Source organism: Orcinus orca, chromosome 20 (genome assembly GCF_937001465.1).
Source record: "Orcinus orca chromosome 20, mOrcOrc1.1, whole genome shotgun sequence".
Classification (NCBI taxonomy): Eukaryota; Metazoa; Chordata; class Mammalia; order Artiodactyla; family Delphinidae; genus Orcinus; species Orcinus orca.
Window position 1 is genome coordinate 45,953,446 of NC_064578.1, and position 12,911 is coordinate 45,966,356.

Sequence of the window (12,911 nt, forward strand, 5' to 3'; positions counted from 1 at the left end):
TCGCCTCTCTCTCCAATAAGGACACCGGCTTCTTTATATTGCTTTATTGTTCGTGGGGCGAAGACAAGGCATGAAAACAGGGAGACTGGCAAAGAAGACAGCGAGGGGGACCATCTTCACTAATCCTCCCTCTCTGTGAATGAGGAAGCGCAGTCACGAGACGGGACAAAGCTAGACCCTGGGCCAGGACCTGGGATGAAGGGCCTCTCAGAGCTTGGAGAAGGTGATGGTCTTCAGTTCCTTCTTCTCCATTAAGGCCTGGAGAGACTTAACGACATCCTCTGTCTGCAGCATGCTCATGTTCCAGGATTTCTGGATAAAGACGGTGGCGGGGAATGGAAAGGATACGGGAAGATTTTAATTGGACCAATGAAAAATAGGAGATAGCAGAGCACCAGTCAGAGGACAAGGCCTGCAAGGGGCCGCTGTGCCCTGATTGGTTGCGCTGGGATCAGAGAAGGGATGTGATTGGTCGGACGGAGAGTCTCACCATGAAGTTGAGGCTGTCTGTCACCGAATGGTCGCGGGAGTAGAGCAGGTTGATCTTGGTGCTCTGCACCGCCACGGGGCTCTTGCTGGAAATCTCGGCTGCCAGGGCGAAGGCCGCATCAAGCATGACCTCCTTGTCTGGGAAGACCCGGCTGAGGATGAAAGGCATTTGCAGTTGGCGGTCTGAGAAGAGCGCTCCTCTCCCTCTCATGAATGAACAAGTGGCCAATCACAGTAGAAAATGGAAGATACCGCAGTGAAATGGACCAATCAGAGCAGGGCAGTAGACTCCAGACCACCCAGAGAGAGGAGGCCACTTAGAATCCATGAGCTAAGGTACTCGGGGATCCAGAGAGCCCCACCCAGGTCTGGCTGCCCCTGAGCTCTTATCCAGCACAGGCCTCAGCCCCTACCTGACCAGCCCACAGTCCAGGGCCTCGTCAGCCATCATCTTGCGGGCAGTGAAGGCCAGCTCATTGACCAGGCTGCAAGAGGGCAGAGCGTGTCGGGGGTGGCAGTCATCCCAGGTCTAGGAGATGTCCTGCCGTCCCCTCCCCCAGGCTCCTCTCACCCACCTCTGGTTCCCGATGACTCTGGGCAGTCGCTGCAGGGTTCCCACATCCGCTGCCAAACCTAGGTCCACCTCCTGGGGGGAGCAATCCTGCCCGTGCTTAGTTTCTGCCCACTACTGTCCCCCATGCAACCTCAATGCCAATGAAATTCCGCATTTACTGCAGAGGTCCCACCCCACCCCCACCTCAGAGACTCCCATTCCAAACACCCCGTTTCATTCCCATCCACATACTTTTGCCCATATAGGTTCCTTCGGTCTAGAATACAGCTCACCTTCCAATTCTTCTGCCCTCCCAATTCTTTGAGGTCAGCTGCATCTATCTCCAGACAGAAGCCTTGCTTATCCCTGCCCTGCCCCCCTCCAACCATGAGCTCCATCGTGCCTCCCGCCCCCTCCAGCACTGACGCATAGCAGCGCCCCCAGCCTCAACCCCTCCCTGACAACTTGACTCACTCTTGACCTCACACTGACTGCATGGCCTACCCTTGACTTCCTCCCTGGCTTTTCTTTTTTTTTTTTTGCTCCTGTGGCACGTGGGATCTTAGTTCCCTGACCGGGGATCAAACAGGCGCCCTCTGCCTTGGAAGCGTGGAGTCTTAACCATTGGACCACCAGGGAAGTCCCAAGGGTTACTTTTTTTTTTTTTTTTTTTTTTTTTTTTTGCAGTACGCGGGCCTCTCACTGTTGTGGTCTCTCCCGTTGCGGAGCACAGGCTCCGGACGCGCAGGCTCAGCGGCCGTGGCTCACGGGCCCAGCCGCTCCGCAGCACGTGGGATCCTCCCGGACCGGGGCACGAACCCGAGTCCCCTGCATCGGCAGGCGGACTCCCAACCACTGCGCCACCAGGGTAGCCCCCCAAGGGTTACTTTTTAAGGTTCAGTTCTAACTAACTCTTCCATGAAGCCGTCTAGACTCACACCCACCCCCTTAGCTTGCTCTGTCCCTGCTCTACCCCTGCTCTGACCTGTCTCTGCCACTCATTTCCCAGCTCTAAGCAGGGCCCAAGGAAGCAGAAGCTCGGGAGGATAGCTCACCTTCACCTGGAAGGAAGCATCCTGGGTACAGTACCGGATGTCACAGGCAGTGATAAGATCCACTCCTGGGAAGTAGAGGCCAGGGACACTAAACAACCACAGGACTGCTCCCCCCACCCACCCCCAGACTGCGGGGTTGCACCTCGGGCCAAAGTCTAACTGGCAGCAGATCTGGGTGGGTGGCTGCAGACTCACCTGCACCAATGCAGCCCCCATGGATGGCGCCAATCACCGGCTTAGGGCACTGGAGGGGGACAGGAGGGGCGGGGTCAAGGCTGGTCCAGGAGCGGCAGGAAGGGGGCTGCCCTGCTAGCCTCCCAGGGTCACCTTCTCGATGACGCTGAAGGTCTCTTGGTATCTGCTGAGGAGGCTATGGAGGTGCCAGCTGATACGGGCCACGTCGTCTCCTGCGGGCTGAAGGAGGCCTGAAGCCATGTCCACGAAGTCGATACCTGGAGGGGAGATCCGGGGAGGCTCACCTAGCCGCCCAGGCCCAACCCGTTGCCCTGGCTAGGGTTCAGAGGCCATGCAAACCACCACGGTGGAGGCAGCAACTCACACAGGAGGGACTGCCTTTGGGGTGTGAAGACAAGGCAAGCTAACGTATATCGAGTCTTTGCTCACCTTAGCCTCACAATGACCCTCTGGGGTAGGTCCTATTACTACCTCCATTTTCCTGGGGGAGAAACTGAGGCACGGGGAGCTTAAATCACACGCCCAAGGTCACACTGGCTTGTGAGCAGTGGCACTGCGATTTCAAGCCCAGAACTATGCAGCCGGCTCCAGGGGCCGTGCTTTTCACTGTGATGCCAGATGGCCTGGAGGTCAAGGTTTTGGGCACGAGCAACTGCGTCAAAAGTGGTGATGTTTCCTGAGACAGGAAGCTCGGAAATGGAGAAATTTTTGTGGCTCCAACTTTAAGACAATCCCAAGTCTGACCTTTCCTCCACTGACCTGCCGCCACAGTCTGTTCCCCACATGCGGCCGGAGGGCACTTGTGATCACCTCAGGGCCCCCTCTTCTCCCCGACGCCCCCCATCCCTCTTACTTAGAATGAAATGCCAGGTCTTCTGCCAAGACCTTACCAGCCCTGCACAAGCATCATCTCCAGCCTATGCCACTGGGCACGCAGGCCTCCATCAGCCATTCCGACAACACATTCGCTTCCTAGGGCCTCTGTGCCTGCTCCTCCCTCTGCCTAGAACAGCCCTTCCCCAGCGATCAGGCCACAGTTCAAAGGTCACCTCCTCAGAGAGGCCTCCTCTGGGCACCCTGGCTAAATTGCAGCCTGTCACCTTTCACCTCCTTTCTTGGCCATATCTCCCGCACTGCCTTCTTGTTACCACATAACTGTATGCTTATCTCGTTTAGTGCCTGTCTCCCTTTCTAGGATGTGAGCTCCATGAGCGGAGGAGTTTGTCTTCCCCATCTCCCCACCCCCAAGGAGTTTGGCTTTTTGCCCACCACTGTATCCCCAGTGCCTACCAGGGCCTAGCACACAGCAGGTGCTCAATAAGTGAACAAGACAGACAACAATCTCTGCCCCCATGGAGCTGCCCTTCTATGGGAAACAAACAGGTAAGAAGATACATTTTGTCAGGTGGCAATAAGTACTAAAAGAAAATTAAAGGAGGGAAGTGGAATGGAGTGTGTGTGTGTGTGTGTGTGTGTGTGTGTGTGTGCGCGTGCGTGCGTGCACATGCACAGTGAGGGCTCTGGCAGTATTAAGTAGGGTGGTCAGGGACCCTCTTAACTGAAAAAGTGACATATGAATAAAGATCTGAAGGACCACAAGGGAGGGAGCTGTAGGGATATCTGGGATAAGAGAGTTCTACATGTCAGGAACAGCCAGTGCAAAGGCCCTGCGGTAGGAATGCCCCCGGTGTCTGTGTGGAGGACCACTGAGGCCAGCGTAGTGGAGTGAGCAAGGGGGAAAGCAGGAAAAGCCAACGTCAGAGAGGTGACAGAGGCAGACTCTGTGGGGCCTTGTGGGCCAAGAGGAGGACTTTGACTTTGACTCTGAGTGAGGTGGAGCTACGGGGTCGTTCTGAGCAGAATTTTCTTCTTCCCGAGGTGAATCACTCTCATCCTTTTGCCTGTCCTCTGAACAATGCTATTTGACAAACCTGAAAAGTCACCCCCACCTTCAGCCACACCCCTGACTCTCTGAGGCTCTGGTGCCTGCACAGGCTTATTTAAATGAACGAGAACACAGGAGTGTTGACTCAGGGTAGAGCTGAATTTGTGCAAGTTACATATGGGTAAGACAGAACTCCTCTGTGTGACCCTGGCCAGGTCACTCCATCCTTTGGGTTTCGGGTTTCTGCTCTGTAAAATGAGCCTAAAATCCTCCCGAGAGCTGATGGGGCTGCAAGGATTCAAGTGACAGAGCCCAGAGGCGCTTTGAGCAATGCCTGGCACGTAATGGCATCACAACAGTTACTATTATTATACACTCCGTCTCAGCCGAGGCCAGAAGCGCCTGCATCAGCCTGCAGACATCTGCCAGCTCCCCACTAGGCCTGCACAGCTTGTATGACTCAGTGGGAGCCACGCTTACCCCCAGAACAAGCCCAGCTTGGCACCTGGCCACACCTCCTCCCGCTGTTTTTGCTGGTTTATCTGCACGCGGGTGTCTGCAACTCCTTGGAATAAACGGCCCCAGACCACGGTACAAGGTGTCCCCCTCCAGAGTCAGAAGTCATTCCGGAGAGGTCCCCTATCTCGTTCCCTGGGAACCTCAGTGTTTCAGATCTCCTTCATCATCACAATTAACTTATTTATAATCATCAATAATAACAGCTACGGGGACTTCCCTGGTGGCGCAGTGGTTAAGAACCTGCCTGCCAATGCAGGGGACATGGGTTCGAGCTCTGGTCTGGGAAGATCCCACATGCCGCGGAGCAACTAAGCCCGTGAGCCATAACTACTGAGCCTGCGCTCTAGAGTCCGCGAGCCGCAACTACCGAGCCTGCGTGCCACAACTACTGAACTAGAGCCCGTTCTCTGCAACAAGAGAAGCCACCGCAACGAGAAGCCCGCGCACCACAACGAAGAGTAGCCCCTGCTCGCTGCAACTAGAGAAAGCCCGCACGCAGCAACGAAGACCCAATGCAGCCAAAAATAAATAAATAAATAAATTTATTTTTAAAAAATAATAATAGCAGCTACATTAATAAAAGTTCCACATGAATTACTGTTTTGTGCCTATTAACTCGTTTCATCCTCACGGCAACCTGATGAGGTGGGGGCTCACAGCATCTCCCTTTTCTTCAGATGAGACCACAGAGAGGTGAAGGTGTGTGTGGCTGGCAGGGGTGGGAGGTGGCGGGCTCCTCCGGCTAGGCATACTTTGAACCAGCCTGTCAGACACCTGGGCCATAGTCACTTAGCCGTGAAGAGCAAGGATTCTGCAGCAAGGCAGCACATGTTCAAAAATCCCAGCAGTGAGAACTGGGCAAGTTTCTTCCTCTCTCTGGGTCTCAGTTTCCTCACCTATCAAATGGGGATGGGGACTGAGCCTGTCTCATAGGGTCGTGGTGAGAATTAATACGTGTAAGGTGCTCAGAGACACTCCGCAAATGTAAATAAGTGTGGGCTAGTTCTTTTTTTCTTTTTTTTTTAAATTAGTAATTTCATTCTATCATTGAAACTGCTAATTAAGTTGAGTTTCTTCTTTCTGGCCTTCAGATTGAAAATGGGACGAGACGGCCACAATCAGCTGTGAGCTGAAAGATGAGGACCCCAGGCCTGGCACGGCTACACACGAACCCTCATCCTGCACTCCACGAGGGAAAGGGCTCAGAAACAGGGGCTGCTTTCTGTTTCTAGGTCCGCGGCACCCAGGAAGGGGGCTGGCACTGGAATGTTGAATGGATGAACAAAGGAATGAAGGAGAACAGAGAGAGTGGTAGAAAGAAAACAACGGGCATGACGTGCGGAGATGTTAACAGACGAAACAGAAAGAAATGCATTGTCTGAGCAGGATGAACTGTCATTACAGACTAGAGCGCCTGATGTCTCTGTGATGCCACTGCTCGGAACTGACCCAGCTCAGGGCAGGGGGCGCTCGTCTGGAGTCGCCCTGGCTTCTGCTGACTCATTGGTTTCTTCCCAGGCCCCTGATTCTTTTTTGTTTTGTTTTGTTTTGTTTTTTGCGGTACGCGGGCCTCTCACTGTTGTGGCCTCTCCCGTTGCGGAGCACAGGCTCCGGACGCGCAGGCTCAGCGGCCATGGCTCACGGGCCCAGCCGCTCCGCGGCACGTGGGATCTTCCCGGACCGGGGCACGAACCCGTGTCCCCCGCATTGGCAGGCGGACTCTCAACCACTGCACCACCAGGGAAGCCCCAGGCCCCTGATTCTTGAAGGAGACTCCTGAGCGCCTCGAGGGTGTTTAAGACGTCCACTGTTGTGTTATTCTTGAATAAAGCAGGAGAGCTTTTGGAAGCCCAGCCAGGGCAGTGTCCCTTCACAGAGATTCAGGGCTAGCCTGGTGACTGAAGGCCTAAGGTTTGGAATTCTCCTCTTGGAGAAGTGCTGTTGGGATAGCTGGGATGCCCCGGTAATGGTTCCTGCCACTTCATTAACAGGCTGTGATAAGAAGTGGAGAGCAGCGTACCTTCCACCTGGGTACTGTGAATTTTGCTGACACAAAGGGTGTCCTCTACCTGGTGTTGGACAGACCCTCGGAACTTCACATCTTTCCTGCCTTAACCTGTGTGAGCAGCTGTCAACCTCCTGGGGTGGGGAGAGGGGACTGCCTAGAAATTTGGGGGCCAAAATCATTTAGGTGGCCTTTACTTGGTCTTATCAAAAGAATTCCAATAAAATATTTTAAAGCAAATTAAAAAAAAAAAAGAAAGAAATACATTGTTTACTGTCTGTCTTCCCCACTGAATTGGGAACTCCATGAGGGCAGGGCCTGGGGCTGCCTCAGTCACCACTGGGACCCCAACATTAGGCTGGGCCCTGTGCAGAAATCAGTGTATGTGACCTTCCACTTCTGGTATGGACCCTCCTACAGGTGCCAACTATGTGCCCTTGTTGGACAAGATCCAATTACCTGAAGGCGCCAGGCACACTCTGGAAGAAGTGACTGGCCGAGTTACCTGTTTTTAAAAAAGTTAACCTGAGGGCAGGCTGAAGTTGTGCTTGAAGAACCAAAGGACAAACAGAGCCCAGGGTGACCTCAGCTGATAGAAAGTGAGGGGGGGGGAAATTCCAGAAAGCAGAGAGCCAGAGAGGGGAGCCCCAGGTTCTGTGTATAAGCTCTGCCCAAATCTCTTGTTGACCCATGAAGCAGGCAGGCAGCCCAGCAAAGAGATTTAAAACACTGACTCCAACTCAGCTGCTAAAACAGGAAACTCAACACTCTGGAATTATGTAATAGGATCCTGAATTTCCACATCATTTTCTCCCATAGTCCAATATCCAGGATACAATCTAACCTTACTCTGAAAACAAAGAAACAGGAAAATGAGACCCATTTTTTTTCAAGAGAAAACATAAGAAACAGAGATTGACGCCAAGGCGACCCAGATGTTGGAATTAGGAGACAAGGATTTTAAAATAGCCGTTGTAACTACGGTCAATGATGCAAAGAAAAATATGGTTGTGGGACATCCCTGGTGCTCCAGTGGTTAAGCATCTGCCTTTCAATGCAGGGGACTCACGTTTGATCCCTGGTTGGGGAACTAAGATCCCACATGCCGAGGGGCAACTAAACCCGAACGCCACAACTACTGAGCACGCGGGCCACAAGCAGAGAGAAGTCCGCACGCGGAAATGAAGATCCCAAGTGAGCAACTAAGAACCGATGCAGCCAAAGATAAACAAATAAATATTTTTTAAAAAATATGATTGTGACAAACAAAAAGATATGAAACTTTAGCAGAGAAATGGAAAATATAAAAAAGAACCAAATGGAAATTTGAGAACTGCAAAGTACAATACAGGCATACCTCATTTTACTGCGCTTCACAGATACTGTTTTTCCTTTTGATTTGTTGGCTGCACCACACAGCATGTGGGATCTTAGTTCCCTGACCAGGTATCGAACCCATGCCCCATGCATCCCTGCATTGGAAACAGTGAATCTTAACCACTGAACCATTAGGGAAGTCCCACAGATACTGTGTTTTTTACACATTGAAGGTTTCTAGCAACCCTGCATTGTCAAATGGTTAGCATTTTTTAGCAATAAATTATCTTTTAATTAAGGTAAGTACTTTTTTTTTTTTTTGCAATACACAGGTCTCTCACTGTTGTGGCCTCTCCCGTTGCGGAGCACAGGCTCCGGACACGCAGGCTCAGCGGCCATGGCTCATGAGCCCAGCCGCTCCGCGGCACGTGGGATCCTCCTGGACCGGGGCACGAACCCGTGTCCCCTGCATCAGCAGGCGGACTCTCAACCACTGCGCCACCAGGGAAGCCCCTGTCCTTTCTTTTTTTAGACATAATGCTACTGCACACTTAATAGACTACAGTATAGTGTAAATGTAACTTTTACATGCACTGGGAAACCAAAAAGTTCATGTGACTTGCTTTATTGCTATATTCGCTTTATTGTGGTAGTCTAGAACTGAACCCACAATATCTCTGAGGTATGCCTGTATCTGAAATTTTTAAAAATCATTGGATGGGCTTAACAGCAGAACAGAGGTGACAAAGGAGTCAATGAATCTGGTCAATGGAAATTATCCAACCTGAAGAAAAGACCTGTGGGACAATCAAAAGATCTAACAGACATGTAACTGGAAATCAGTTCAAGTGGACTGAGTAATTAATTGCACGAAAGCATGCAATTTTTTATTTTTGGCCACGCCACTCGCAGCTTGCAGGATCTTAGTTCCCCGACCAGGGATTGAACCAGGGCCCCTGCAGTGAAAGTGCTGAGTCCTAACCACTGGACTGCCAGGGAATTGCCAGAAAGCGTGTAATTATTACAACACGCTTTACTGACATTAGAAAAAAACAGATTCTGGGTGATTAAAGGCCTTGATCAAGGCCACAGATTCAGGATGAAAACCCTGACTTTAGAGCCGATGATCCTGTCATGTTCTGTTGGACTAATTTCTTTTCTTTTGTTTTTGCTGCACCGTGCGGCATATAGGGTCCTAGTTCCCCGACCAGGGATGAACCCATGCCTCCTGGAGTGGAAGCGTGCAGTCTTAACCACTGGACTGCCAGGGAAGTCCCATGGACTAATTTCTGTATTTGAAAATGATCAAAGTGGAAGTTAGAAGCTGCTTAAAACACTAATTATGAAGCATTACTCTATTCCCAGGAGCAGGGGAGACTGGCAGGGGTGGGTGTGGAGAGCACCTCGTACCTGAAGTGAACATTTTTCCTGCGCCAGAGATCACCACAGCACGACAGTCAGCATCTTCTGCAATCTTGTTGAAGCACACCACCATCTCGCTGTGGGGGAAAGGGGGAAGGGCTATGTCTGGCGTGGGAATCCCCTGCCCTCAGGCCCACCCCTGCCCAGTCCCTTAGCCCCTGCCTCCTCCTGCAGGCAGGCCTCCAGAATCTGCAGGCCGGACCTCCAGAAGGCCTTGTTCATGGCGTTTCTCTTCTCCGGCCGGTTTAGCTGCACATGCAGGATGTGTTTCTGGGCAGATGTCACCCGAAGGGACTCATAGCTGTGGCCTGGGGCTTCCTCGGGGGCTGCTTTGGAGGGTTCATCTTGTGCAAAGGAACTCAAGGGATGAAGGTTAAGGCTGAGACCCAGGTTGGTGCGGGCTGTCAATCCTGGGGAGATGAAGGAAGGGAGAGCCATTGATGACCCCAGATTGGGGGCACAGCACCTTCAAGAGCAGAGGGCACACATCTCAGTGACACTAGATTGGGGAACACAGTCCTGTTAGAGGCCTTGGTTTAGGGAAATACAGACTTTAAGATTAGGGCGCACTTATCAGTGGCCTCAGTATGAGGAACACTTCAGACCCGTGATCGTGGTACTGACTCCAGGTTGGGAACACTGAGCCGTCAGCGACCCGATTGTAAGACACAGGCCGTTTGGATGGGGGCACATGGACCCCTGAGTTTAATAAGGGGCTCGGACCCTGCGAGACCCGGGACAGGCCTCCCCGTCCGACTGTCGCTATGACAGCACGAAAGCTCAACGGACCCCCAAAGGTCAAGAGGTGACTCACGACAGGTCAGCAAGTTGCGGAGCCTCCGAGAAGCCGGTATCACCGCCGCCATAGCTACTGATTCGCTGGAGTAAACCGACAGGAGGAAGCTAAGGGGGCGGGCACAAAGGCCGCCATGTTTGGTGAGGGCATCGAGTTCGCAGCCTGACCCCGGTGACGGTCCTCTTCTCGCCATCTTTACCAAGGGCAACCGGAAACAGCCTTCTGGGTTCTCCGGCCATTAGAGTGATTCGGTCATGGAACTTTTGGACCCGTAGATACCCGGGATAAGAAAATGGTTCACGCTGCTCTTGGACATTCTGTACAGAATTCACCACAGCTGTTTCATAATGGTGGAGAAATTGAAGACAGATGAATGTCTAAGGGCATAATGGCAGAATAACTGCAGCTCTGCAAGTTTGCAATCATGCATTTGTACCATATTAACAAAAAAAAAACCACAGGGGCTTCCCTAGTGGCACAGTGGTTAAGAATCCTCCTGCCAATGCGAGGGACATGGGTTCCAGCCCTGGTCCGGGAAGATCCCACATGCCACGGAGCAACTAAGCCCATGGGCCACAACTACTGAGCCTGCACTCTAGAGCCAACGAGCCACAGCTACTGAAGCCTGCGCGCCTAGAGCCAGTGCTCTGCAACAAGAGAAGCCACTGCAATGAGAAGCCTACTGGCCGCAACTAGAGAAAGCCCGCGAGCGGCAACGGAGACCCAATGCAGCCCAAAATAAATTAAAAAATAATACATATTAAAAAATAAAAGAAAAAAGTTACTACTGAATTTATCCATGTACGGGAATGGGAATATAGGCCCACCAACATTAAGCGCTGACTGTGTAATCTGAATTGCCACACCACCACGGGGTTGTACTATTTATGTTCTATGCAGAGGAAACCGGCTGGGGAGAAGTCACTAGTTCAAGGTCTCTGTCTCTGGCAAATGGGGTTGTAATGAATACTTTGCTTTTTTTTTTTTAATTTATTTATTTAATTTTTTGTCTGTGTTGGGTCTTCGTTGCGGTGTGTGGGCTTCTCACTGCGGTGGCTTCTCCTGTTGCAGAGCACAGGCTCTAGGCGCGTGGGCTTCAGCAGCTGTGGTTTGCAGGCTCTAGAGCGCAGGCTCAGTAGTTGTGGCCCACGGGCTTAGCGGCTCTGGGGCATGTGGGATCTTCCCGGACCAGGGCTGGAACCCGTGTCCCCTGCATTGGCAGGTGGATTCTTAACCACTGTACCACCAATGAAACCCTTTGACTTTTTTTTTCTTTTTGGCCGCACTGCACACTGCATGCAGGCAGAACTTCCTAGACCAGGGATCAAACCTGAGGCCCCTGCAGGGGAAGGGTTGAGTCTTAACCACAGGATCACCAAGTCCGTCCTACTTTGCCTTCTCAATGTGTCAGATAGTAAGGCTCTTTTGGAAAACAGAGAACTGTTTGGTCAGCTACACAATGGAGAACTCTGGAACCACTATGCAGATACCAAGATGTGAGAGAAAAAAATTTAAAGATGTAGAACATTTAGTTAGGTTGCTATAAAGTTATAGATGGCTGTACCTTCATAAAAAACAATATATGCATAGAATATCTAGGAGACTCATAACTACTAACATGGGATGAAGACTGGGTGCTGGCAGACAAAATGGGGAAATTTACTTTTTACCCCCCTTGATTAGCTTAAAATAATCCTAGATTTTTACAGCTGCAAGGTGACTGTAGTTTCTCCCTGTCTAGAGGTTTGAAACTTTTCCTGATGAAACTCTGATAAATGCCATTAGACTTCAGTAGATGTTAATGTTTAAAAAGTCTACAGGAAATTAGCAACGTGGGTTTTTTTCAAGCGCACACAAGGAACTGGACTTTTTGACCTGCTCCTCTCTGCAGGATCTCTTCCCTCCAGTATGAGTCAAGGTTCTTAAAGGCTGCTCCCTTTCAGGTTATCGTCTGCCCTCCACCCATATGGCCCAGCCCCAACCATAAGCACAAGTTCCCACACACCAAGACTGGGGAATATCTATCAAGTTGCAAGTGAATGTATCCTTTAACCCAGCAATTCCACTGCTAGGAATTTACCTCCAGATCAGTATCAAGGAAGTTGGATAACATCTGTATGAAGATGCATAGTAGTACTGTTTGCAGTAGCAAATTGGAAATTACCTTCAGAACGAAGTAAATTATGACATATCCACACAAGATACTGTGTAAGACTAAAGATAATGAGGTTGCCCTGCATGTGATATGAGAACATCTTACAGTACAAAGCATTTTCTGTTAAGACACATATGCAAATAGAACTTTCCTTATGGAAAAAGAAAAACTTGTTTTCAAGGGGAGTGGGGAGATGACTTTCACTTTTGAGGTTTCATTTTCCAACCTTAAAGAAAGGCGGGTGTTTACTTTTTAAGATTAAGGCTTTCTTCTTTTTAGAATCTCTTCAATTTAATTTTTTCAACTATTTACTTTAAAAAAAAAAAAAGACTCTTCAACTAGATCCAGCTTGTTTGGGTAGAGCCCATGAAGGATGCCACCAGGTCTCCCAGATTCTCAAGACCCTTTCATCATTTCCCAATCTGCAGCTCTGGCCCACACTGCTCCTCAGGGCTGGGTCGGCCCCTCTGGAAGGGCTGCAGCTGTGTCCTGGCCGGCCTGCCCCTCTTCAGAAGACTGA

General features: G+C 50.9%; 1 protein-coding gene across 1 annotated transcript; it reads right to left on the reverse strand.

Annotated features, from left to right (window-relative positions):
* Positions 1–29: 29 nt before the first annotated feature.
* On the reverse strand, positions 30–10,410 carry ECH1 (enoyl-CoA hydratase 1). The gene is made up of 10 exons (XM_004271321.4): positions 10,255–10,410; positions 9,643–9,850; positions 9,429–9,517; positions 2,425–2,549; positions 2,293–2,341; positions 2,098–2,162; positions 1,065–1,135; positions 903–974; positions 491–641; positions 30–312 (listed from the first exon to the last, which is right to left on the reverse strand). Exons 1-10 carry the CDS (start codon positions 10,304–10,306, stop codon positions 208–210), a joined length of 987 nt encoding a protein of 328 aa, XP_004271369.1. The 5' UTR covers positions 10,307–10,410; the 3' UTR covers positions 30–207.
* Positions 10,411–12,911: the final 2,501 nt, after the last annotated feature.

Excerpts from the sequence above, each read along its gene's own strand:
- ECH1 (XM_004271321.4), bottom strand. The coding sequence starts at position 10,306 with ATGGCGGCGGTGATACCGGCTTCTCGGAGGCTCCGCAACTTGCTGACC. Across the intron at positions 2,550-9,428 it reads AGGAAAAATGTTCACTTCAG|GTATCGACTTCGTGGACATG; the intron begins GTACGAGGTGCT and ends TCTCCCCTCCAG. Across the intron at positions 975-1,064 it reads AGAGTCATCGGGAACCAGAG|CCTGGTCAATGAGCTGGCCT; the intron begins GTGGGTGAGAGG and ends GCCCTCTTGCAG.